This window comes from Lates calcarifer, linkage group LG12, assembly GCF_001640805.2.
Source record: "Lates calcarifer isolate ASB-BC8 linkage group LG12, TLL_Latcal_v3, whole genome shotgun sequence".
NCBI classification, from domain to species: Eukaryota; Metazoa; Chordata; class Actinopteri; family Centropomidae; genus Lates; species Lates calcarifer.
Genome location: NC_066844.1, coordinates 9,230,259 through 9,257,937, shown reverse-complemented (window position 1 = coordinate 9,257,937; position 27,679 = coordinate 9,230,259). Strand labels below are relative to the sequence as shown.

Below are 27,679 nucleotides of genomic sequence, written 5' to 3'. Positions count from 1 at the left end.
ATTAAGTATAGATAAGTATATATATAAATAAGCAGTCCTAAGGTCCCTTGGTCGAATTTAATTCAAGTGTTGTATGTATGTATTCATTTTAATATTTGCATTTCTGTTTTCTAACTTTTAATGATATATACACATTTGCATTTTTAGAAAAGCAAAACTACTTGAGAGAGAGGAGTGTGACTTTAAAAAATACTGCATTTGGTTCTAAAAAGGGTTTGGTATGCCCTGTTAAGACATAACAGTTTCATATGATGTACCACAAAATTGTCTGTGTTTGAACAAAAGCAAACTAATGACTGATATTCACGTTTTAAAAAATGAATTGTTTATTCCCTGGTCTGCACTTGCATGCAGTCTGTGTAAATATTAATCTAATTATGACAAGTAATGATGCAGTGGCCTACTGGGCATCTATTTGCATTAGCTGCTGATACAGTATATATAATCAGCTTAGCTGTGCTATCAATACCCTGCTACTAAGGAACATGTCTCGTGCTGCAGCATTGCATATCGTCAGGCTGCACAGACCAGAATGAAATGTTGAAACATTAGAAACAAACATTAGAAGTATCTGAAAATGTTACAGCAAAAGACATGGTAGCATATGCATGGGGATGGTGAACAACTGTGGGACAACTGCAGAAATGACAACTATTTAAACCAGTAGTTTAATGTTGGGGCTGATATATAATGAATGACTATTTTATAAGTGCTAAATGGTATCTTTTGCCTTTCCTTCCTTTCCAAATTCAAACCAATATGAAAATCATAGTCCATAAAACTAGATATGAAAGGTTCTCAGTCAGCATTGAAACCTACTAAAAGAATAGAATATATAATATAGCTTTATTGTCCTTCTAAGCAGGGCAGACAACGAAATGCTGACTTAAGTGAAAGTCAGATTTCTGGACATGTAAAGGACTGTTTTGTGTTATTGACACTCTCACAGTAAAATTAACGGTCACTTTTGGCTCTGTGAGCTGAACAGAGATTTGTACCAGTTTTGATCATATTTTATTGTAGAGTCAACAAGTAGTTGATTAACTAATAGATTAATCAGTAATGAAAGTTATCACGACTTGCAGCACTGGTCAGCCTCAAGTTGTCCAAACAGGCTTGTTTCACTGAGCCACAAAGTATAGGGTAACATCTCCCAAATTGTCTTATTAACAAAATTACATATTTCCAATGCATGGAAAATATTCGAAATAAGATGAAAAGCATTGTGGATATGTAGGTTTAAAAGACAGAAAGAAAAATATATCATAATTATTATTATTAATATATTATTAATATATCATCATAATTAATATGACATACGTATGAATATTTATTTAAATATATAATTGTAACAGTTTGCTGAAGACTTAAAAAAGAGACAACCTAATAACGTGGCAGGTCTTAGTAGTGTGGATGTTGTATGTTGTGTGACTGCGAACGGAGGAGGTGAGATGACGAAGCCCCGCCCCCTGCCCGTGAAGAGCAGCAGCCTGCTGGAAACATCCAGGTACATCCAGAGATACCTCAACTGAGCCACCGCTCCTCAGGTAAGACCAGCTTTATTACACTTACAGCACTAGAATATGTCATTTTGTTGGTATTTTTAAGCTGTATGAATAAAATAATGTCGTTGTTCTTCAGAAATATGCTAGAGTTATTTAGCGGATGTTTAAACTTGAACTAGTAGAGATAAGTAGAGAAACGAATTGGCTCATGTTTCCCGCTGGTCATCTCTGTGCTATCTGTTAAATAATATTTGAAGGAGACACTTTGACTTAGCAAAGTTATTTCAACATACTATCAGTTTTAGATATAGTTTTCACTGCTACAGTGGTGTGTGCTAGAAGAACTGAAGCAGACAAAACTCTTTAAGTTTATCTATCTAAGTATCTTTATCAATTAAATCACCCCTTAAATTATGGGTTCCTAAACTGCTTGATTTATGTTTTTCTCTGCTAAACTGAGAATAGATGACATTTCAGGCTGTAGAAACAAAACAGCTAAAGAGTAATTCAGTGATTTCTTTCCCTCACTGAGTAACAATAGTATAAATAGAGTAAAAATTGTAAAAATGCAAAATTCAAATTTGCTTGTAATATCATTCACAGCATATAGAGTAGCAAAGCAAGCAGTCAGAATACAAAGTGATTGTGAAATATTCTGTTCTGAATTCTGAATTTTATCTAAGTTTTCTACATCATGAGAAAGTCATCTAAAAATGTGACAGTAATTATTTGAGATGGTAACTTCAGTGAATTTCATGATTTAACATATGAGATTAAAGAATGTCCCTCTCAGTGCATTTCAAAACTTTTTTTTTTGGAAGGTCAAAGTTCATTGGCCTTTCAGGGCCAGGATTATAAAACGACCCAGTTCTTGCCCTGTCAGGGAATCAGCCACTAATCTGGAGGGAGGACAGGAGGGATGACTGGGAAGATTAACTAACCACTGCTATTTACCTCTCTAATCCTCTGTTTTTTTGAGACTTGTGTAACTGATAGGTACAAATGGGCTTTACTGAGAGAACTGTGAGAACTGACCTAAGTCATGGACATGCAAATGTTTATATAACCAGGACACTGTTAGGGTCAAGGAGGGACTTACACCTGCCACCCCCACCCCATCCCCCCAACAAACTTAATTCAGTATTCATTTTCAGTGATATTAACAGAGATATGCAGTAAATCCCTACATTTTAGAATATTAAATGTTACCTAACCAATCAATAAAATATTAGAAAAACAAACCTTTTTTAACATTTTTAACATGCTGACACCAGAACATTTTTAAAGACAAACAGTTTGAGGAATACAAAGGAGTTGAATGCTTAATTGAATGAAACAAATTAGATGGGGTGTAATCTGAGGCTGCTAAAACACAAGGTATGGATTTGAGAATAAAATTTGTTAAGCTCTAAACAGCCATAAAAAGAGTAAGATCCTTTTTGTTTAACCAGAAACATTGTACATCACTACCAGACTCCACTGACAAAAGCAAGAATTTTACTGAGAAGAACACCGGAGCTGCTGGAATAAATCTGAATACTTCTTCCACCTCTGAAAGTCGTGTGTTTTTATTTTTATCGGTGGAGCCTCATAGTGATATAAAGTGATACTGTTTCTGGTCCAGGTTCAAAAATACCAGAGTTATCCCCTAAGTAAGGTTTTGAATGCTTGTTATCAGTGTACTTTTGCTACTTAAGTGGAAAAAAAATCTAAATACTTCTTCCAGTACTGCCTGAAATACTCACAAAGGAGCCATCTACTAGTCTAAACTGAACACTTAAAACACTTTGTTACACGCTAGTAAACAAATATGTATAAGGAACCAGGCATTGGTCATCTTCCCGTCAGTCTCTGTTAACATGACACACTGTTTATCACTGTATAACATTCTCAGACTGAAACAATAAAGACAGGTGTAAATGTTGAGTGCTGCAGAAGAGTGCTGATGTCCTGTGTTCAGATAAGAGGATCTGCAGGGGGACAGCCTGGGAGCAGGATGACCAAAACATCTGCATTTGCAAAGAGCAAGGCCACAAGGACAATTAATTAATTTATAACACAAATTCCTTGAGCATCAGGTGGCTTTGATGGGGGCCCATTAGTGATAGAGTGCAATTTTCAGTCATCAGGATTGGGGTTGTTACTTCATACTGCTGCAACTGCAACTGAAAGCATTTCATGCACTGCAGGTTAGTTGGTGACTATGCACAAAGTGCATAGGAAAAGCTTGTGTAACTCACTTATGTAAGTCACCTGTGAAAGCAACCATATTTGTGAGGGGATGAAGGTTTCGGGTTCTTTTCTGTGTGGCGTTTGCATGTTCTCTGTCTGGGTTCTCTCCGGGTACTCTGGCTTCCTTCCCACACTCCAAAGACATGAAAGTTAGGTTAACTGATGACTCTAAATTGTCCATAGGTATGAATGTGAGTGTGAGTGGTTGTTTGCCCGCTGCAACCCTTAACGGATAAGCAGTGTAGATAATGGATGGATGGATGGTGGCTGTAACTTAATGCATGATGATGTCCTAGTGTTTTTTAACCAATAGGAAATACAAACAATTTATGTCACCTGTGCTTCAGGAGTCTACGGCAACGTCAGAGCCAAGATGGGGCGGAAAGAGATCATCTGCAGCTGGAAGAAAAGCACCAGTAACATCAAGGATGTCTTTGACTTCAAGGGTAAAATGGGATCGTAAGTATCGCTATTGTTCTATGTATACTTGAAGTACTTGGAGCAGCTTGCACATTTTCTAGTTACTGTATTTATACAGAGAAGGAACTGTTCTTTGACTGCCCTATTTTGCAACAACTCTCCCAATTTAACCAGTACATTCAAAGTATTGCAGCCACTTGCTTTTATAAGCAACAGGATGGGGCTAATGAGACCCACGAACAGATGTAGCTTTCTAATGAGTACGTTCAGTCTGTGATGAGAAAAGGCGATCGTGTTGACTGTTATGTCATGGTGTGGGTGGGATACACAAAACTGCTTTCTGAAAACAGTTTGTAAATCATAGCTGATTTCTTTGTCACAACTGAAGTGCAGACTTCAAACAGCACTCAGGCTTGGTGCAGTGGTTTGTAAGAATGTGTGGTTGTGTTGGAAAATCTTGCAGAAGCAGTGCATGTGGTCTTTAAAAAGCAGACTCACACAATCCATAACTTTTGATTCAGCTGTCCTTTTAGGTGATGATTTCCCTCAGGGAGCATGCTTGGCCCCAGATTTGTATAATAAGTAAATACAAGGATCAAGGATGGGATCCACATCTTGACTGGAATCCACATCCACTATCTTGATTTCAGTTTCACAGTAACATTAAATAATTTTGTCTAAGATTAAGTGAGTCCTGACTAGACTTTGGAATGGAAGGGCAGACTGCAGTCACTTCCCAGTGACCAGGCTCAGATTGGCTTAAAGGCATCATCTTCCTGAGAGCTTGTTTTATCAATGGAGGCTCTTAACCATCTGTGTAATCTATTCACAGTTGAATCTGAAGGATTTTATATTGAAAACATACTGGAAGACAGTAGGCCTGCACAATCAATCATACAGCTGTAGTAAACTTGAATTTTTTGTTCATCATCTGCAAAACTTCAGAGCTTAATTAAACTTAAGATGCACTACCTGGTTTTGCCATTCTTCAACTGTGAATAAATTAAATGCAGTATAAAATTGTGATTTAAATCATGCAAAATTAATCAAAGAATGAAGAGTAAATAAGATTGGACAAGCATTCGGTGATAACTAATATTGAGGCTCCACAGGCTGGCACATATGCACATATATGATGTGTGGTAGTGGCCGAAAATTTACAAAAGCACTGGTACGATGAATATATATTTCTTTAGTGATCAACAAGCAAACTTTGTCTGTGTTTGTTTGCTTTATCTGCCAGAAATTTAGTGAGACCAGGTTGGCTTTATATCACTGGTCAGTGCAGTGACCTGTAAGCATGTGTTACAGGTTAACTGAAGGTGTTACTTCCTCAGAGCTGTCCTGCACTCTTAAAGCTGCTTAGAGTGCTCCCTCTTTGACTGGCTGTGAATGAGTCAGACTTCTGTGTGTGTGTATGTGTGTGTGTGTATGTGTATGTCTGGTGTTCCTGAGCTCTGACGTCAGAACAGCAGTGCAAGAACATCCTAGCACCACTTATTACAGGATTAAGAGTCTAGCTGACTATATTGGTATGAGTGTACTGAATATATATGAAGGGAGATGGTATAAGCAGGTGCACGTGTGTTTATGCAAACATGAAACGTGTTAATGGAGTAAACACACATAGTACTTTACAGATTCAAGAGTTTGACTTTGCAAAGGTACATCCAATTAATTAAAGTAGTAAACACATGTGAATTAGCATGTTTACAGCACAGCCTAACTAAAGACTAATTAAAATTATTACATTTAACCTTCAATAAATAGCAAGTGCCAAGAGTCTATCCCTGCAAAAATATTATAGCAACTGCAGGTCAAGGGTGTGACAGTGTATTTGTAACCTCTATATTTGAGAACTACAGTATCACTGGTACAGATGCTCGATTCCGCGGCCAAAATGGAGGATTACACTCTGGCTGCCATCTGATTGTGAGCCCAAAGAAAGACATGCCATGCTGGTACCCAGTCAAAACTATCTTGGCCTGTCTGGATTGCACGTTGTTGATGTCATGGTGGCCTGGGTTAAACTGATTTAACTCTAAATGATAACAGCAGTCCATGCATGTGCTTCAGGAAGGTCAAGTTACATGGTCGTCTATAACTGAAGGTTGGTAGGTTTTGACGTCAGACCTATGCTGTTATACTTTATTGACAGCACACTCACAAGCATACTCAGTTAACACACTAACAGGTCAGGTTAGGTCAGTCATGTATACTTACCTGTACATAACAGGGGTAGTGCATAGTGAATTTTTTTTTTTCACTTGCAAAATATTAAAAGCATTGATAGATAATTCTAAATGACATTTGTGATTTCTGACAAAAATAATGGACTATAGAATATGACTTGGAGTATAGAAGTGACCAACAAATCACAGGCTGGAGCAACATTGTAGGTAGCCAATTAAAGGTGATCAGATTCAACACAGTGCACAAAGCTACTGCAACTGGAGAGAGCTGTCAGATCACATTCAATACTGCAGACCTGCCAGTTTCATGTTTATAAGGCATCTGGGCTGACAGAGCAAAAAGTAGTGCTAATGATAATGATTAGAATAAATACAAATAAAGTTGTGTAGTTTTATATGTTTGAGCATTTCCATAGACTGATTTCCCTCCATTAACCCCCAGTTGAATTTATGTCTCTGTATTTACTGTGTTGTTGCAGGGGGTCTTTTTCAGAAGTTTTCATGGTGAGAGAAAAGAAAACAGGGAAACTGTATGCCCTGAAATGTCTGAAGAAAAAGCACCTTGCTCATAGCAACCTGGAAAATGAAATCAATGTACTCAGAAGGTAAAGCACACACATTTCTATACATGATCACACACATATTCCATCATGTTCTAACCAACAGGGTGCAGTGCAGCAGCAGTGTTCTGCTCCATGTGAAGTCAATAATGAATTACTCTTTAAATGTAATGAATTATATGTGTAGCACTTCATACCTTTGCTACAGCATCCTATTCTGAGTGAGACATTAACGAGGAAAACAGCCAGCAAGTGTAACACTGTAAATATGTAACATTTACCACTGAAGACAACCTCTCTCTTACACTTTCAGGATAAAACATGAGAATGTGGTGGGACTAGAGGATTTCTATGAGAGTCGAACACACTATTACCTTGTCATGCAACTGTGAGTAGACTCATGATATTTTTTTGCAAATCATTCTTTTAGTTGAAGACAGATGGGATTTGAGTGTAATCAAATCTCACCTTAACAGTATGGTACATGCACTTCTTTTATGTTTTACTACGTTTGGAAATTTTTTTCTCTGAAAGGTGCCTTCAAGTTACCGACGTTCACCAAAAAAACACACACTCACAGAATCACATACAGGTGTACATTGTGCATCTGTTTGTTCCTCAATGCCATGAACATAAAATTAACACACAGCTTTCCCCTTTCCTTTGGAAAAAAAAAAACATTTTATTCCATACTGTCTGACAATGTCATATACTGTATATTCTGTATCAGCTCGTTCTAGCTCTTTGTTGAAGCTGTGTGATATATTCAAGCCCAAAGTTCAGTGTTTTTTTATGGCTGCACCATGCCATCAAAAGAGTTCATCTAAATGTCGTGCATCTTTTTATACACATTTCCCCAAAATTCAACCCTCTCTGCTGAAGTTGATCCTGTGAAGGAAACTGTCCATATTCAAGTGAATCAATGTAAAAGAATTGTAGAAATAATGATAGAAATACTCATTAACACTCTTACGGCCACCATCTTGCAAGATCTTCCAAAAGATAGTAATACTAATGATTTCCTTTGTGTGTGTGTGTGTGTGTGTGTGTGTGTTGTGTGTGTGTGTGTACAGGGTGTCAGGCGGGGAGCTGTTTGATCGCATTTTAGACAAGGGAGTTTATACTGAGAAGGATGCTAGCACAGTGATCAAACAGGTGTTGCAGGCTGTCAGCTACCTGCATGAGAACAGCATCGTACACAGGGACCTCAAGGTACAACACGCACGCCACACACACACACACACACACACACACACACACACACACACACACACACACATACACAGATACACATTGTCATTAAGTCATTGAAGTAATTGAAGTATTGTATGATATGCCATCAAGACAACACATGTAGTATCATGAATCTCTATGCCAGAATAATAATAATAATAGAAGATCTTTTATTTGTACACACCTACTTAATCAGGTGATTTATCATTTACCATAGTGATCAAGCAGGTCATTGACAGATCCCAGCCAGTGACTTTGGTCTCAGATCTAGTCTCCATAGAGTTGATGACAACTCTCCACACCTCTAACCACACCCACACATTTTCTCTCTTTCCCTCTTTTTTTCTTTCTTCCGTTTCTGTCTCTCTCTCTGTATCTCCATCTCTGTACCTGTGCAGCCCGAGAACCTGCTCTACTATAACACAGATGAGAATGCTAAGATCATGGTCAGTGACTTTGGCCTGTCTAAGACATTGGAGCATGGCGTAATGTCCACAGCCTGTGGTACACCAGGATATGTTGGTGAGTTGTTTGGGAGGGGCATGGAAATGCTGCAATATACCTCACACTATGTCAAATGTCCTCAATTAATTGTCCTTTTTGCAGTGTTTCCCTTCTCTCATGGTATAACACTGTTGATTTAAATAAAGAAAAGGATATTTCTCACTCACTGTAATTCAAAGTAAACTGTTGCAGCTGAAATGATTAACAATACCTATGATGTACACATTTGTCATTAGTTGGATTTATACAAGTGCAGAGATTAAGATATTCAAGGCTAAATCATCTTGCAGTGTCCAAAACATTGAATTTCATGTGATTTCAGTAATTATGTCTGAACTGACATTTTCAGTGTAATCATGGTGTTACATTTTTGCAATTAGCAGTGTTTATAATAGCATTTTAGATCAGCACAGCTGAACTCTGCTGATCCTGTATCACATTAATTGTTCATGCAGAAACAAGAATATTAGAAGACACCCACTGTAAAAAGAATCCATTTTGAACAGCACTTCTTCTCCCTCTGTTACCTGCATAGTACTCACTGATGTGTGTCATTCTGCAGCCCCTGAGGTTTTGGCCCAGAAACCCTACAGCAAAGCAGTGGACTGCTGGTCCATTGGAGTTATCACTTACATCCTGTAAGTACATTTCAGTTCTAACAATAACATAGCACATTATATGACTGTTTGGGAATAGTCACTGTAAAGTTCAAGTTCAACAGTAGCATAAATATAAGAAACACATATCACCTGGTTAACCTAATGATACATGGTGCTTTGTACTACACTAACATGAGCCTCAGTGACTCAGATGACTCCCACCAGATCTGTGAAAGCAGCACAGCTGCTGCTCCAAGTCAAACAAAACTAACATCCAAAATGTAGATGGCAATGGATGCACAAAAGGTACATATAAAGGGATTAGCTGAGTTATCTGTGTGCGTTGCAGGCTCTGCGGCTACCCTCCATTCTTTGAGGAGAATGAAACACGTCTGTTTTCAAAGATCATGAGAGCTGAGTATGCCTTCCATTCACCGTTCTGGGACGACATCTCTGAGTCAGGTATGAAAACAGCAGAAAGTAGTTGACGTCTCAGTCTTTAATATTGTTTAGACATCTAAGATCCCTGCACCTTCAGCCGGTGGGATGTTAGCCTTTATTAGACAGGACAGTAGAGAGAGAGTAGGGGAATGACATGCAGCAAAGGTCCAGATCGGGAGTCAAACCAGCTGCTCGGGGCACTGTGATCCGATGAGGGTCTGATCTGATTTAAAGAAGTTCGGGGACATGGGGAATGAGAGATTCTTCAAAAAAGTAGATATGTGAATGTTGTTTCCTGCCTTTATAAATGCATATCAGTCTAAAAAATAACATAATATAAAATTTGTTATCAGGCTTTCCAAATTCATTGTACTCGTTGGAGGATTATTTCTTTTAACTGGGAAAATATGAATAGAAGTTAGCAGTGTTTTTACAACACAGAGTACTGTCTGCAGCTCTTTATCAGAGGCTTCAGGTATAACCCTCACCAATAAGAGTGTAGAGGGGCAAATTATGGTTAAGGTTAATGTTTATGTGGCTAGTTTTCTGTTACTCTGTTACCTTGTAAAATACATTTTACTGTTAAACAATTTAAAAGGGAATGCTGGAAGCAAGTACTGTCATGCTATTATATGGTATAAGGTCAGCATGCATCTGGACTTGGTAGGTTTTAAGACTCAAAAGACTCAAATCCAGCTCTGGCAGATGAAATGTGACATAAATAGTGCCACTACTATGTTTGACTCGAGTGTTAGCTAAATATAGGTCAGGATTTGTTCATATAACCTTAGAGCTTAACCTAATATAGACCAACATGCCTACTGACATCATCTCCTTCTCGCTGGCCTGATGGATTAAATTAGCTGGTATTAAGAGACATAGGCCACTGTCCTCCTAGCCTAAAGAAAAAAATGTAAGAAAGACACTCTTCCTATGAAGGACAGGCAGAACATTCTGATGAAGAGGAAATGTTAGATAAGATTTCTAATTCCAACCTGCTTTCTCTTGTTTTATTTCTATTTTGTTTTTCATTTTTATTTAATTTATGTATAGCACCTGGTTTTAATGGTTTTAATGGTCTGCTTTATTGTTTGCAACCCTGAAAATTCAGTCAGAACATTCACATAAAAGCACTGACTAGAAACACACAGTCATCTGTTACTCAGATGTTTTCTGAGCACTAACAAGTTAACGCCTGTTCACGTCATGTCTCAACAGCAAAAGACTTTATCAGGAGTATGATGGAGAAAAACCCCATGAAGCGCTTCACCACTGAACAGGCACTCAGACATCCCTGGTTAGTCCTTTTTTAATCACACAAACACACACACACACACACACACACACACACACATACACATACACATACACACATACATACAGTGTGTGTGTGTTTTTTTTTTTTTTTTCAAAATTAACTATTGTCATTGGCTTGGTTGCAGGATTGCTGGAGACACAGCTAAAGACTTGGACATTTATCAGTCTGTCTGTGAACAGATGGAGAGAAATTTTGCCAAATCCAAATGGAAGGTAAGTGCTGCTCGCTCATGGACTATATTACAATATCTGTCCAGATTACATGTGGGTAAATGAAGAAAACAACAGTTTTACAACAGCTACATTTGCTTAGTATGGAAACAACAACCAGAACTCAGACTGATCATTTTAAACTATAGCTCCCAAGATTTAACATCCACTTTCTTGAGTATTGAATATCAAATTATGGTTTGGAAGCTTCATGAAGATGTGTATGTAAAAGGTTGTACATAACATGCTTAACATGCCGGTGATAGGCATTTGTCATTATCTTTGTCATGTCATTCACTAAAAATGACACATTAGTGAATATTGAGAGTAGAAACCATCAGAAATATCCTATTTCAATAAATTTAACCAATTCAATTAAAGGACTTCTCTAGTAAAAACCCTGTAGAGTTCATCAGTTTATCATTAACATATAATCCTTCATATCAGATGTCAGAAGTATAACTCTTCTTGTGTGTGTATTTCCAACAGCAAGCCTTCAATGCAGCCTCAGTAATCCATCACATGAAGAAACTACAGCTGTCCCACAATGAGCCCTCCCCTTCACCCCTCTCCTTGCCCGGTATCATAGTAGAGTCCTCCTCTCAGAATGATCTGGGAGCGCTGGGACCCTGCCACGATGTGGCTGCTGCCCTCGACCCCAACGGGAATCCACTTCACACTGCCAATCATCTATCCTGCAGTAATCCTGAGTCAGGCAGATGTCTCTGTCCACCAATGAGAGCCAGCCACAGTGGTCACGCCCTCACCACTGCTGAGTCGAGAGAAGTCCATAACTTTCATTCAGAGGGCGACGCTCCTTTCAGGCAATCCAAGAGGTGAGAGCTGCTGTCCAGGTCCAGCTGATAGAAAGCTGGGCATGTCACATTTACCAGAAAAATAAAAAAAGTTGATGCAATATTGCATTAATTTAGGTATGGCTAGAGAAAGCTGTTAATTGTCAGAAGTAGAGATGAATTTGTCAGGTGTTCTAATATCTATTCTAATATCTTATTTTCTTAATTATATTTTATTTTAAGAAAAAGTTCATTTTAAACTGCTCCACATATTTTCACAGTATTTAATTTCTCCAAATTGGCAAAGGATATTAACATTATTCAAATGCTTTAAAAGTCTGCTTAAATTTTCAGACTGGGTTAAGTTAGTTGTCTTTTTGGTATTTCTCAACATCTGGTTGAATCTGCTCTTACAGGATTAATAGTTTCCAGGGATAAAAACAGCATAGAGGAAGAGATCATTTCAACTGTAAAATTATTATAAAGGCTGTAGTGACAAAATAAAGCATTAAGTCTTTACTCTTTGTGAACATGTTTTTGCTAAGACTCCAAAACTGTTACTTGTATCCCCTGTTTTTCTTCATTGCTGTGTTATTCTAATGCATCCTGGTCATGTGATGTGTTGCAGCATGGATGCCGTGGCTCAGAGGAAGGACCAGCCGCTGCAGTCTGGAGTTTGTTGTGTCATGTGATGGCACTCAGTGGCATCCTTCTTGGTGTGAAGGTGTTGACACGTGCTGCTCAGCTTTTTCATGTCTGTTGTGATTCCTGGCTGCAGAAAATAAATTCCAACAACAGACACACACTGTATCTGCACTGCAGAAAACACGTTAATGTGGAGTGGCTGTGCGTACACAGTGGAACACTCATTAAAACAGACAGAAGCAGGAATTCATTATATAGCATTCATACATAATCCTGTTTAACTGATGACATTTATTTTCTTAAAACTGTTATCTACTACTGTCAAGATGTGACTAAATTCCCCCCAAAAATATTTATTTTGAATAGATTTAGATTTTTGAATTTCATTTGACTGACATGGCAAAGTTTTATAAAGCTCTGAAAGATTTCATACTCTGAAACTTCAGTCATGTCATTGGATTGCTCTGTATGTCATTATTAAGCTAATTTAATATCTGCTGTTGGACTGGGAATGTACAGTCAGCTGTAGCGTATGGACTGTTTTGAACTTTGCCGGCAGATTTTTGGACACGTATCATTATTTTGCCACTTGCTGAATTGCAGTGATGGATCCACAATGCAGAAAAAATGTTCTTTTTGTTTCTGAGATTAAACTGTATTTTGAAGTGGAGGCGTTGACACACGGTAACTGGGTGTTCGCCTTGTCTTCTGCTATACGTACATAAGCTGCTCTCTTGTAAAACAACAACTTATCAAGTGCCACAAGCTGGTGTAAACACTAGTGATGTCATGGATGATTCTGAATTCACAATGTAGCGACACATACATCTCTCTTTTGTATATTATTTTCTCAATAAATATGTGGTAACTAGTGTTTATGACTCTTCTTGTGCTGAATTAGTAGAGGCAGTACAGTGAAGGCCTCCTCCACAAAGTACCATACCACACAAATCAAAATATTAACAATCTTTTATTTAAATATTGAGGATTGTACACAAACAACAGATGCAACAAAGAAGATAGCTGTGAAAAAGACAGTAATTGTGGTGCAGTGTTCACAGTGGAGTGTATTGCTGCTGATAAATAAAAGTTTGTGTGGGCTCTTGCTGTGCTGCCACAACGTCAGAAGCTGCGGCTTTTTTCTAGATAAAATGCTGAATGATGAGAATGACATTGACAAACTCAAATATCACAATATTTTGTCCAATATGTGCCTATATACTATACGGTTCAGAAGAGTGTAGATTTCTGATCAGTAAATGGGACATTTACTCCTTCAACCCCAGGCAGAGATTTCCTACAGTTCTTTGACACTTATAGCGGTGTTCCAGAGCTTGGGTGGAGTTTTCCTCTAAAGTGGAGGATAACAGTGTTTTTGACAGTAGTAGTGAATAGTGTGAAGTGCTGGAATGAAGTAGTGTAGTGACAGTAGCTGCAGGTGCTGTTCTGAGAGCTTTCAGCCCTGGCAGGTGCTGAGGTCATGGGCTTTCTTTCGCAGTTCTGACAGAAGGTCTTTAACCTTGGCATCAAGTCCTTCAAGCTTTGTTGATTTCTGGAGGATCTCATCCTGAAGCTTCCTCAGGGAATCTGCCCTACCTGGAAAAAGATAAAAGTACAAGGATTGACCCAGGATCTAATAAAAAACACTGCAGTCTAGCTGATCATCACCTTACAGGGCCAGAACTACAACTGATGACACAAAGGTCACCTCCTGTGTGGTTTTAATCATCTGTGTTAATGTACTTTCTATTACTGGATATTACATGACACATATCTCATCATTTAGAGGGAATGTGTTATTTAAAGACCAAGAAAAAATCATTTAATAAGAGTCACTTAAGGGATTTCACTATTAGATCATTATGTCTGGCATGTGCAGAAGGGCAATAGGACCACCCCCTTTCTTGTAACTTAAGAGGCAGAACAGTAGTCAAGTCAGAATCACAGGGGCGAAGAGACTACATTCAGTTGTATTTATTAAGCATTTCAGAATCACCTGCAGGAATCATCCTAGAAGTTACTAGACTGAAAATCTTCCTTCCTCTGCGACCTATTACTGAAGCTCTCCCATCTTAGAGTAAATGATAGTGTGGTTTTATTGTATTACCTTCCAGAGCATTCATCATGCTATCAGTGGTGTTAGCCAGAAGTCCAGCATCCTGCTGCAGCTTCGCCAGTCGTTCCCCCACTGGACCTGCCTCTCCACCAGACCCACTGGCTGCAGCTTTATCTTTCAGATCATCCAGCTGCTTCTCTAATGTCAGCAAGTCCTAAACACAAACAAATTTGCATCAATACCTTTTTGAAGACATTCTGCTGCATGTTTTGACTCTCCATCAGTTGCCTTTAATAAGCATCCGTTATTGGGCACCCACATGTTTCAACAAGTCCCTTGCCACGGCATGACTCAAATCACTTACGCTAATGCAGACATTTGCCTTAGGTCTCTCACCTCATTTGCAGCAGCAGCTTCATCCTCAGCTTTGACTGCATTGTCCTGTGCATCTTGTGCTTGTTGGACACCATCCTGCAGCAGGTCTTTGAGCTCATCTAGTTGGGGTTTCATTGGCTTTATCATTGTTGTTACATCATCCAGAGCCTTCTCTGCTGGGGTCAGCTGGTTCTTGGCCTGTATAAAGGGAACCACTCTAAAAGTCAGTAACGCTAGGCAAACAGCTTTATTTCAACAAATGGATCCACCACACTGTCCATTGTATGATGTATCCATCCTTCCTACCTCAGTCAGGTTGTTTTTTAGGTTGTTTATGAGGTCGAGACTGTCTTGCACTTTATTTTCCAGGTCAGAGAGGGAGTCGCTCATCGGGTCAAAGCCAGCCAGCAGCCCGTCCACATCGGCCTTAACTCCTTGTGCTTTGTCCCTGTGGATGTGCAACCAGACAAATCATCTTTTACATCTCCAGATGAACTCTCATATGACTCATATATAACCTATATAGGAATGGGGGAGGATATTCTTTACTAGATTATTCATATTGGTAAGAGTACCAGAAAAATGCAGCATCTTGATTAAAATAGTAGTCGTACTGCCACATGATTTCAATTAACAAAATCTATATAGACTCACTGGGCACTTTATTAGGAACACCATACTAATACTGCATAGTTCCTCCCTTTGCTCTCAAAACTGCTTCAGTTCTTTGTGGCATGGATTCCAGAGGACGTTGGAAACATTCATCTGAGAATCTGCTCCATGTTGACATGACTGCACCACATCACATCATTTCTGCAGATTTGTCAGCTGCACATTCATGCTGCCAATCTCCTGTTCTACCACATCCCAAAGGTGTTATACTGGATTCAGATCTGATGACTGGGGAGGTCACTGAAGTTCACTTTTAATGCACTGCACTGCTGCCACATGATTGGCTGATTGGATAATTGCATTGATAAACATATGCACAGGTGTTCTTAATAAAGTGCTCTACATCTTACTAGGTATAACTCATGCTCTTGTATATTATTTTAATATCCATTCTGAAACAAATAAAAACATTATTTTTGCCAAATAGGCATATAGGTTTGTTGCTGTGTATTCCACATCTTTTTAATTCCAGTTCAAACAAATAAAAGTGTAATAATAATGTACAGAATATATTTCATAGGAGCCTTTTTACATGCTGTTTGAATGTGAAATGAATGTGCAAAGGAGACAATTGTTTGAGAAAACAGCATGAAAAACATTAACAGTATTGTGACTGTGGAGTGTGAAGGCTCACCTGGCATCCTGTGCCTCCTCCAGCAGTTTCCTGGCCGTGTCCAGCTGTGGCTCGGCCTCCTTTAACACAGCTGTGCTGTCTGGTAGATTGGCTGCCAGATTCTTCAGCTCCTCCAACTTTCTCTTCAGAGCAGCCAGACTGAGAGGTAGCTTGGCTTTCAGGATCCAGTCGCTCACCTCCTGGATCTGGGTCAGGTTGGAGGATGGGTCTAAACACACAGAAATGGGAAAATCTGTCATTATCACTGAAACCATGTGAACTTTAACTCCCTGACCATATCAATCCACTCATCCATCTAAAACAATCTTTACCTGACAGGAAGTCTTTGAGCTCTTTCACGACATCGCGTGTCTCTTTTAGGTCGCCTTCCAGCTCGTCTCTGGTCTGCTTCATCTTATTGGACAGCTTCTGTGCAGACTGTCGCACCTGATTGGTTGTCTCCTGCGTTTCCTGGAGCTGTAAGGAAAATAAAGTTAAATAATGCTTCAGAACCATTAAATTTACATGTATACAAAAAATCTACAGAGATATGCCTGTGAAATGTACACATCAGAGTACATATGCACCTTCTCTGTAGCCTCTGTGATCTTCATACTGAGCTTGTCCAGTCGGTCCTTCACATCCTTAGAATCAGCATTTGCCTTCTTGCTCAGAGGCAGGGCACCAACACAGTTTTCTCCTTTTTCACAAGTTCTCTCCGGTGGACACAACTCTTCGCCTTCACAGCTCAGAGGAGTGCAGGGCTCTGTGCGTGTACTGCCACATACCTGAAAGATTAATGGACAAATATGGTGATTCAAAAGGGAAGAGCTGCGGTTCTATTTAACAAAATAACAGGGGTCGATGCATTTTCCATAGCATTTGTTGTCTGCAGTTGTTGATAGCTCAGCAAATGCTGGATTGCTACAAAATGTGCGGTGAATGTAAAGATCCCCATAGAATAATCCCAAATGTATTTTAAACTCTCTATTCATACTCCCCAGATGATAAATGGTTTCCCTTCAGAGCAGAGTATAATGATCTGAATCTGAAAGGCTATATCTTTCTTGCATTTGTACCCCAATGGCCCCTCCTCTCTGGCGCCACCCTCAGGAGATAAACTGACATTTTACTAACTTGCATTCTCTAAAGAGAAGGAAAACTCCAGGTGGCACAGATACATACAGCGGCATGAATAAATAAACTGACATGAACAAAAGAGCTATATGTATGCTATTTGCTATAAATGGAGAGAGAAGACACGGTGGTTCAAGATGAAATGTTGGAACTTTATATTTCCGTTTTTTCCAAAGTTTTTCTTTGCAAGCGACAGATGTGCTAGATTAACACAGGATTCATATAATAGACAATCTGTTCATGTACTACATAACAGCAGATGTTTGTAAGTTAACAGTAGATCAAGGAGATGTTTGGTCCTCGGGGTTAAAGCAGCAGTTTTCATCATGCCAGAAAACACACTAAACTAAGACAGATACAAATTTAAGACTTTCTGAGCTAAATGAAATGTCATAGCATCATGATGATGAAGTGAAGTGAAGTCCGATGGTTACCTGTTTGGCAGCAGGTGTGAGGTTAGGTCTGGAAGCCATGCTCTGGTTTAGTTTGTCCAAATCTCTGGTGTTGGCTGGCTGTACTTGGTTCTGAAGATCCATAGTCTCCTTTCTGACGTCAGCTGACTCCTTCACAGAGTTTTCACTGGTATCTACTTTCTTAGCTGCGTCTGTGGACTCGTCGTAGGCGTTCTTGATTGCAGTAAATGCTCCTGAGGTGGACAGAAAAACTTTAACATTTTATACACTTGTCACTGTATCAGAGAAGTTGGTGGAGCTTGTGAAGAAGTTCAGTCAAACATTCTACTCCAACCAACGTGTCTTATTCTTACATTAGATGATTAAAAATCTAATCATTAATCATCATTAAAACTGAGTGCGGTGGTGATCAGTGCGTCTTTGTTTCTGACCTGCATTGTTGGGACTGATGGAGTTCTCTAGGGCATCTTTCTTGGCTTTGTACAATGGAGTGAGGCTATTTAGCAGATCTTGCAGTTTGTCCAGCTCTGAGGACAGACCAGGAGTTTTTGCCAGGGGTGAAAGGTCATCATTAACCTTGTTCACCTGGTCCCTGTAAGACGACAATAAGTATTGTTTAATTAGGCATCAGTGAGAAGCAATCTAAGTCCATCCAAGGTTGGATTTTTTTTTTTTAATTTCTTGAAACAATTCAAATTCTGGTTATGTTTTCTTCCTAAAGATCTCACCTCAGCTTCTCCAGCTGGGACAGAGCATCATCGACCTGACTGGTGGTACTTGGTGGGAGGACGATAGAGTCCCGGATCAGGTTCAGGCTGGTCTCCAGGGTCTGGATGCGGAGTGCGAAGTTTCCAAGATCAGGACGAGGGGGGAAGCTGGGGGAGAGTCTCTCCAGAGCTAAGCTGATGTTCTGTCTCTGTGCATCCAGGGTGAAGAAGCAGGAGGGGCACGTCTCACAGGCAGGGAAGGAGTCACAGTGCCCACGACTGCAGGAGTCACAGCGAGTCCCCGTGACGCCCGGCCGACACAGACAGGCTCCTGTCTGCTTGTCACAAACCTCTGGAAGGGTTCCTTCAGTATCACACCTACAGGCTGTGGAAATAAAAACAGTTTACGTTTAAGAATTGCTGTAGAACTGAAATAGCATTTGCATATTCACTTGTTTTGATATAAAAAGAACATAGTAGTTTGTATTTTGAAAAATCAATAGAAAAAAGTAAGAAAATCACTGACTTACTAAAACAACGCTCTGTGAGCTAAAATTATCATGGAGCCATGCAGGTATGTCCAAAACTGCTTTTGTTTGCTATTTTAGCCACTTGTAAAATCTTATTCAAATACCACTCCATACATGAACATTTATATCAAAATTTTACAATTTTATAACAATAAGTCAGCTAGCAGCTACACACCTACATTGCCCACTTGGAAAAAGGTAATCTTAGTAAAACCACTGTCATATAGAGTTTATGAAGTTATTTTTATTTTTCCACTAGTTACTAATTCAATTCTAATACAGTCATGTCTTGATGACACTATTAGGGATTAATCTGTCACTATAGTTTCCTATGGAGAGGTTTAACATGATGTTTGTGTGTGAACATGTTTACATTTACAATTTACAGAATGCAAAACTTAAACAGGGACAACATTTTGCTGTGGCTGAGACATAAAAGAAAACTACAGCTCCACTGAGTTTATGACTGCGCCATATGAATCCAACAAAATGGCTTCTAAACAACAAACTAGCAGAGAAGCAAGAAGAGAGAAGAGTAATCGAAGATGGATGACTCACGTCGGCAGCCTACGAGAGGGTCTCCATATGTGTTTTCTGGGCACTCGGTACATGTTCGGCCTCCAAAACCTGGTCCTACACTGACATTGGCCTGTTGTCTGGAAAGAAGGCAACAGAATTGATTTTAGTGTCATCATCTGTACAGACAAATGCAAACTGGATATCAACTCTGGCTAGGAACACATCTGCAATCTCTGGGGACTAGCAGCAGCTGATAAGCATTTACAGTGGCAGCAGAAGTGACAGTAACAGTCCTATTATTGTACTTTATTGTCCATACATTTAATTTTACTTCATAAATATCAATAAACCCATGTTTGGGTTGGGTTGTAGAACATGACAACAACCCAGCATACAGGATTTTATCAGTTCTACAAAGGTCATACCTGGTCACAAGTATCACTGTATGACCTGGTGGGGTCACAGCCACATGGTTCGCAGCGTCCTGACAGGAATGGTTTCCAGTAGCCTTTCGAACACACTTCACAGGTCAGGCCGTGGAAGTGGGGACGACAGGGACACTGGCCGGTGATTGGATCACAAACATCTGACAGTGAACCGTCTGGAGAACAGGAACACTCTGGACAGCAGGGGTAACATCAGAGTTAGGAGAAATGAGTGGATACTGAGTGGAAATTCTGTTTCAATCTGACACACAGATAATTATCAAAAAACTCATATACACATTCTGTAAGGATCAGTGACCTACATACTTTGGGGTTTAGGCCTATTTATGTATTTAACATCCAAGAGCATGCAGTGGTTACATTTCCCTGAGCAAGTAAACTGTAATAGTCTGGTTATAACTGAAAACAGGCAGAGCTGAAAAAAAGAAGACTGGTGTGCCAAGTGTAGGTGTTGGATGACTCACTGGTGCAGCCTAGAGGGTTGGAGTCGCTCAGGCTGTAGTAGCCTCTTTTACATCGGTCACAGCGGGGACCATCAACGTTTGCCTTGCAGCGACACGAGCCTGTGCTGTCGTCACACTGGCCCCCATCCACCGTCCCCTCAGCACTGCAGATACAGCCTGGCAGCAACAACACAGACGAGAGACACTGATTATAGATCCTGTCTACATAAAAATATTTGAAACACATTTGCAGATTGAAGTCTGAACTTGGCCTCATCCTGATTTTTGTGCTTTCTAAAGTGAGTGTGATAGACATAACTAACTAGGTAACGGTTCAGAGTGTCTTTCACTTACGTATGCAGGCATCAGGACGGTCCATGCGGCTGCGGGGGTTTGGTTGGTAGCCTGGGGCACACTGGTCACACTTTGGTCCTGTGGTGTGGTGCATACAGCCCTCACACACACCTCCGCTCTTCCGCCCACTGGCCTCGTACACCGCCTGGTCAAAACGACAGCGCTGGGCATGGTTGTTACACTCGCAGCCTGAAGAGAGAACAAAGAGGTTAGTATACCGTACATCCACCCATCCATTAGCTGAGCTTTCACAAGAGCTGGAGCCTTTGCTATCAGCAGAGTACACCCAGAGAAAACCCACTCAGGCATGGGGAGAACAAGTGGCCTGTATAGGCTACAGTATAGATGAAAAATTAGAATAAAAGTGATGATGATAATAACATCTTTAATACTAAAACTTGGCTGATATATCAGACTGCAAAGACTGTGTGGCAGTGTTTTTTTTTCTCCAGAAGTTCCAGGTCTCAACATTTCTTCCCACTTTTTGCAACGTTACACACCCTACATGTTTTTCAGCGGTAGGGTGTGTGCCATATGATGTAATCACACCAACGACTCTTGTTTAAAAAGTTGTGAGACAGGTACAGGTGATGTCTTACGTTTGCAGGTATGAGTGTTGCCCTCCTCTGCAGGTCTCCAGGGCAGATCATTGTAGAGATCAGCACAACGCTCACAGTTCACACCTGCTGTGTTATGCTGACAGTCACACTGAGGATTCACCTGAGAAGAGGCACAGAAAAGAGGGGTTCATGAGGAGATGCTTATTTAAAGGCCAGTTAATTCACTCAGGCTGTGATCAACATGCATATCAATTCACTAAACTATCCCAGCAGGACTTTTCAAGTGAAAAAGATCTTAGCCTGCACCAAAACAATGAAAAACTATGTCAGCATGCACAAAGTTGAAGGTTGGAGTGACACTTATTACAGATTTTCAGTTCAAAACCACTCACAAATATGTAATAATATGTAACTGATGATGATTTAGTGATGACTTCCTGCTTTTCTTTTGTTTTCTGTCATAATTGAAATACTTTTTTGGACTGTTTTGACTGATCAGACTAAATAGGTAAACTGAAGATAGGCACCATTTTGGTTTCTGGTAACTTGTAATTGCACAAAGCCTGTTGCCTCCTCATCTAGGTCCATTTACTTAGAGATTATGGCAGAAAGCCATCATCACAGTTGCCTGACAAAGATAAAAAATAATAGGCTTTAGGTCCTGTGTAACCCAGGTGGAGACTCTCTGCTGAAGTGATTTTTTCGTTGTGTCAGATTTGAGCATGCATGAAGATGAAGATCAATGTCAGGGTCCAAAGGTTTTTTGGACCTTTAGCAGAAAAAGGCCTCCCGGCCACAGGGCCTGAATTAACTACATTTTTCCAATTAAATTATTTTCATTTATGCTTTTTTGATCCACCATTATAGCCACTAGAGTACTGGCATTTTGGAAAATCCAAAATCTGCCATTAAGATCAATATCAGTCTCACATCTGAGACATCAGAACAGAGACACTGTAGATCTAGGAAAGTGTTTAGCTCAGCTTAGTACAAAAAACTGGAAGCAAGACTAATTGAATAGTTATATAAAACAAGAAACCAACTACTCCACAGCTATTGTTTGCCTCAAAACATCCAAAAGTCATACCTGTATGGTATTGGACAGTGGGTTGTTGTAGGTTTCTGGCAGGCATCGGTTGGCGTGGCCATGGCACATACAGCTGCCCATCACCTTCATCTCCTTCAGGGCATAAAACCTACTGAGAGATCTGCCTGGTAGACGTGGCACATCACCCAGCTCTGTCAACCTCACCCTCAGCCCAGTTAAACCAGACACATCTGTAAAGAAGACAGCTGTCAGTCAGTGGGCTGAAACCTTTAACCAGGTTTACATTCTATCTCATCCAGAGAGTATTTGTATGACAAGAAGACACAGAAACAGTTACCTTCAATTTTTTTGCTGTTGGGAGCTGGGACATAAGCATACTGACGCAGAGGACTGAACTCAATCTGCAGAGGAGAGATGTACATGTCAATGTATTTTTATACTGTACAATACAAACAATGTTTTTTTTTCTCACAAGATGTCTTGTCCTCATTTCACAAATCTCCACAATAGTCAATTTTTTCAAACCTCTTTTTGATGCTTCCCCCCTTCAGAAGGATGTGATAGATTCAAACCGTCAGAAACTGTGTTATATGTGTGTCCCTTTCTACGCTATACATTATGTCTGCGTTATCTTTAAAGGTGATGAAAGACAAATTAAAAATCAATCATTTACACTTTTGAGGTGATTTAACTGCAATAAATAAATAATAATAATAAATAATACCTGGATTTTTTTTTTTTTTTTAAAGATAAGGTGAAATAAAATTTGAGCAGGGCTGATGATCACATGTACTCAAGAAAAATGTGGAAAACACAGAAAGCAAATAATTTGTTGATCATTTACCTGAGACCTTCAAAGTAATAATAATGAAACCTTAAATAGTGTTAGTAGTTAATTAACATTTTCATAATCTAACAAACTAAATATTTTGAAGACTTTTGAAGCCCCGACTGAAGACAAAGTAAAACATCTGTTTCCCACAACAGATTGTTTGTCCTTACATTGTGATCTTGGTATGGGTTTAGTGCAGTAGGAGGCAGTGTGTAGCAGTATGTCTCATCCAGGGTAAGAGGTGTTGTTGTAGGGATGCCAGGAAAAGCTTTTTGACAATCTGTAGCCAAGTAGAGGGCGGGCTCCCATGTCCTGCTGTTATCTAGTGTCCTCTCTATGACCATGGCACTGGGACGAGGACCCTGCAAAGAAAAAAGATTAGAGTAAAGAAAAGATTTCAGGTTTAAAATTCAAAAATTTTGTATGAGAAATACATATACAAATGTAGTGAGATGTGTTTCATAATTAGACAATGATAATATATATATTTTAAATATGTGCATATTATAAAAGCTTTCACAACCTTTAAAGAGATATTTTTCTAAAGTAAACAAAATATTGTCAAATAATTTCAAATACATAGAATGTAATGAATGCATGAACATGGTACATAGAAAATGAAACTTGATTTTGATATGCAAGTGTACATATTCACATAATAAAGCAAGGATTTCAGACTGCATCATACCTTGAAGCTGAGCAGCAGGTTGTCAAGCTGGAACAGGTTGTCAAGGTTCAGCTGGAGAGTGACTGGATTCACTTCTACAGGACAAACAAGCAGAGCACCACCCTATCAGACAGACTCCATATAACTAAGGCTTATCATTTTGTTTTTACAGATGTAAGACTTTGATGTGGTTTAAATTGATTTTCAGAGATCATCAGGGATTCAATGCACAGCCACAGTTTACAGTGAACAGAGTCCTCTGGTGGTGAGGACAGCTGAGAATGTGATTCTGTTGACAGAGAAGGGCCTTTCACTCCTGTCAATGGAAAAGTTCCTTCTTTCTGTCTTCCTTCCTTCCTTCCTTTCTTTCTCTTACCTTTCCTGGACTGCCACCATCTATCTGGTCCAGAGGTGGATAGGACATCCTGGACAGTGTGGGCCAGTTGACCATTTGGGTTCCTGGAGTCACATGGACAACACTTCATTCTCCTCTAAGAAACCGAAAAGAGAGAGAGAGAGGGAGAGAGAGAGAGAGAGAGAGAAAGAAAGAGAAAACAAATAAGTAACAATTGACTTTCCTTGAGTGACATTGTATTATTTGGCGCTTGTATGTTTGGAACTGTGTCACTGAGCGTGTCAAGTGTCAACTAAAACTGATCCATGGACCTGAGACGAATTTCCAAATTTATCTCTTCATCTCCCTGATATGTCCTGTAGATAAGCTGTGTCACTGCGAAGGTCACACAGAAAATCAATATACCTCAGATGGTCTGATGACTTACAGTTTTGGCTTTATATTGTGGTAAACAGTGTTTTCATTGAGTTGGTCATTAACGTGGTGCAAACTTTGCCCCAGTAACAGATGTGGAAGGAACATGTGTTGTTTAAATCTGACCATGTTTTGCATCAATAATATTCTGTGGCACCAGTGGAACATCATTTTTCCATCTGACAGAACTTGGAAGTGTTTTCATCAACTCAAGTTCAGTCAACAATTGTAGAAATCTAAAATGTTTGTTACATTTTAGGTTATTGTCTACTGACCCCTAAATCAGTCAAAGCACCTGTGATGTGTGCATGCACATGTGCAAACAAACACCCAAACGTGATTAAACTTTAGACTTAAATGGAAATAATAATTCCCAAATTTCCATTTTAGAGAGAAATATTCCTTTAACATTTGTTTGCAGTGCTGGGGCTGTTTTTTTTTTTTTTTTTAAATCTCAGCTGATGAGCTACGTGCTGTGCATGAAGACATCCAGTATGTTTGTGAATCTATTTACGTGGACTATCCCCCACACAAATGCTCACGACTGACAGCTGGGCCACTGCTTCCACCAGCTAAGTCAACATTTAGTAGGTCCCGTTCTATGCTGTGCACTCTGGATATGGCTGCCACTCTGGCACACAAAACATGGCCACGTTCCCTGTAGAGTAAAGTTCCCTCAGGCTTGCTGATTGTTACAAAATAATAGCCTCTACAATATTTCTCTCAGCTACGTGCCTCAACTCACTCAGGCTGAAGGCTTTCTTACACAGCTGTCCTGTTACAAATAAACATGAAGCTCATCTTTATGAAATTGTTTTCCAGCTACCTTTCAAACATTTGTTGAATCGTACTATGTATGTTACCTTATTCCTAACAACTTGGTATGTGGTATGTGCTGCATCTAAAAAATTGGGGGACTCCACAGAGACAATTCTTATATTGGCCAAGCTCCATAAGTGTTGGGTCCTACAAGTTTCCATTATTCAAGTCCATGGTCCATTCATTAAACCCCCTCAAACTCCAGGCCCCCAGTTTGTAATATAGGCTTTGTGCTATAGATTTGTGATCTCTACTAATTTTTTTTATTTCCATATTCAAAAACACTGATAAGAATAGGTCTTTTTGCCTGACTGAGCCTGAATAATTACCTTTACTTATTTAATGAACGTAACTGTCCAATTTCATTTTTTGCTGCACACACAAGAAATAATCTAACATGAAATTGCAAAGGTGTTAATTTCTATTTTGAAAACAGAGTATGAAACCTGTGGTCAATGTTATGCTTGTGGTTGGAAGATTCTATGCTGCAGCTCTCAATGTCTCCTTATGTCTCAGTAAACCACTATAAAATATTTTTTACGTGTATTTTGTTTGTTTTTTCAAAATTAAGTTAGCAGTTTTCCCCTGCTTTAGGTCTTTGCGCTGAACTGGGCTGTGCCAACCGATGCACATTTGGATGCGTGCTTGACGGGATACAACAGCATTTTTTTCTAATTTCAAAAGACATCTAATCTCAGTAAAGCATGATGGGGAGGTTTTTCCTCACTTTGTATATGTAGGTTAAAAGTGATTCAGTGCAGAGACCCTTTCCTCAAGGTTTGCGACTTTTGGCAGTGTAGCCTCACCTCAAATACACCACTGTTTGAAATGCATTCATTGCCAGCAGTCTGTACAAACTTTTGATCCTCAGTCAGGGTGTAAAGTCCACAGCAGACATTATGATAAAAGTATTTAGCTAAACTATATCTGTATCTGCGTTGGCACCAAGGAGGCTCAGGTTATCATTTTAACTAATGTTAACTACACTACTTCATATGACCATGTATGCAAAAAGACACCACGATTGAAATCATAGATGTCTGTTACGGATGCATGGTCATCAGAAACATAACTACCATATATACAGGTAATGCAGCTGAAATGGGGCTTGCACAGATAGGTCCATCTTTATCAATTCATTTCATCCAGCCACTATCATAGTTTACAGTATACATAGAGCAACTAAAATCTATTATATTAATCTATTATAATTGATGAGAAAGCTTTGCCTGGGTACATTATGTTGTTAATTCTAATGCTGGCTACGCAGCACTGCACTAAAATGATTTGGTCCTCTGTTGAAATGTTCAAGTATACTCCAGCAGGGTTAGGTAGTAAGGCTAAGATATCAACATCCAAAATTCTAAAATTTACCAAAGAATATTATTCCCACATCAACAGAAATCTGCCCACAAAATCTGATGTTTTCCAAGATATGTGGAAAAGCTGTTGGCTCTTTCACACCTTTACTGCCACATTATTACTTTAAAAATATCCAGGAACATGATAAGTCACTAGTCCAATCAACAAATACGACAATGGGCAGCTGTTTTTTTCTTAATTAAAGTTGGCTAGTTAGCACCCAGATATTACAATATTTCTGCTTGAGAAGCTTCAAATATAATTAAATCATTTGAGTGTTACAAAATCTTGCAACAATGTGATGAGGCATACCTAACAAGATTTGGTTTTTGGTCGTCATGCATATGTGTGTGTTTATCATTATGTGTCAGCTCTGAGATACAGCTGAGTGTTCCTGCCGCTCCCTGTCTGGACAAGGTGCGGCTCAGGTAAAAAAAAAAAAAAAGGAAAAAGAGAAAGGAAAAAAAAAAAGAAGAGGAGATCTAATACCACACCTAACACAACTATCCATTCCCTGAGGCAGATGTCAACATTGTGTGCGCGCACACACACACACACACACACACACACACACACACACACACACACACACACACACACACTGTATGAAGCTGTTCTGTCTTTTAGGTTAATTTAGTTTTTGTAGGTTTGCATGTAAGTGAGCCTGTTCAGGATTTATAATGAAAATCACTGATTTATCTGCTG

At 39.3% G+C, this 27,679-nt stretch overlaps 2 protein-coding genes across 2 annotated transcripts; one reads left to right on the top strand and one right to left on the bottom strand.

The window, feature by feature from the left end:
* The first annotated feature begins 35 nt into the window (after nt 1-35).
* On the top strand, nt 36-13,526 carry camk1ga (calcium/calmodulin-dependent protein kinase IGa). Its single transcript, XM_018661759.2, has 12 exons — nt 36-1,547; nt 4,085-4,196; nt 6,829-6,954; nt 7,223-7,297; nt 7,983-8,121; nt 8,541-8,664; nt 9,209-9,284; nt 9,595-9,707; nt 10,905-10,983; nt 11,129-11,216; nt 11,703-12,049; nt 12,636-13,526. The coding sequence occupies exons 2-12, from the start codon at nt 4,111-4,113 to the stop codon at nt 12,697-12,699; spliced, it is 1,317 nt and encodes a 438-aa protein (XP_018517275.1). The 5' UTR covers nt 36-1,547; nt 4,085-4,110; the 3' UTR covers nt 12,700-13,526.
* A 77-nt stretch (nt 13,527-13,603) lies between these two features.
* Nucleotides 13,604-24,758, bottom strand: LOC108873528 (laminin subunit beta-3). The gene is given in 21 exon segments (XM_018661758.2): nt 13,604-14,248; nt 14,760-14,922; nt 15,105-15,281; nt 15,390-15,531; nt 16,390-16,597; nt 16,701-16,845; nt 16,956-17,156; nt 17,940-18,151; nt 18,350-18,510; nt 18,647-19,010; nt 19,714-19,786; nt 19,788-19,811; nt 20,100-20,293; nt 20,585-20,740; nt 20,918-21,106; nt 21,517-21,637; nt 22,565-22,755; nt 22,863-22,926; nt 23,528-23,719; nt 24,046-24,119; nt 24,401-24,758. Coding segments are annotated over 21 exon segments (3,300 nt in total). The 5' UTR covers nt 24,510-24,758; the 3' UTR covers nt 13,604-14,108.
* Nucleotides 24,759-27,679: the final 2,921 nt, after the last annotated feature.

Excerpts from the sequence above, each read along its gene's own strand:
- camk1ga (XM_018661759.2), top strand. The coding sequence starts at position 4,111 with ATGGGGCGGAAAGAGATCATCTGCAGCTGGAAGAAAAGCACCAGTAAC. Across the intron at positions 8,665-9,208 it reads TGGTACACCAGGATATGTTG|CCCCTGAGGTTTTGGCCCAG; the intron begins GTGAGTTGTTTG and ends GTCATTCTGCAG. Across the intron at positions 9,285-9,594 it reads GGAGTTATCACTTACATCCT|GCTCTGCGGCTACCCTCCAT; the intron begins GTAAGTACATTT and ends TGTGCGTTGCAG.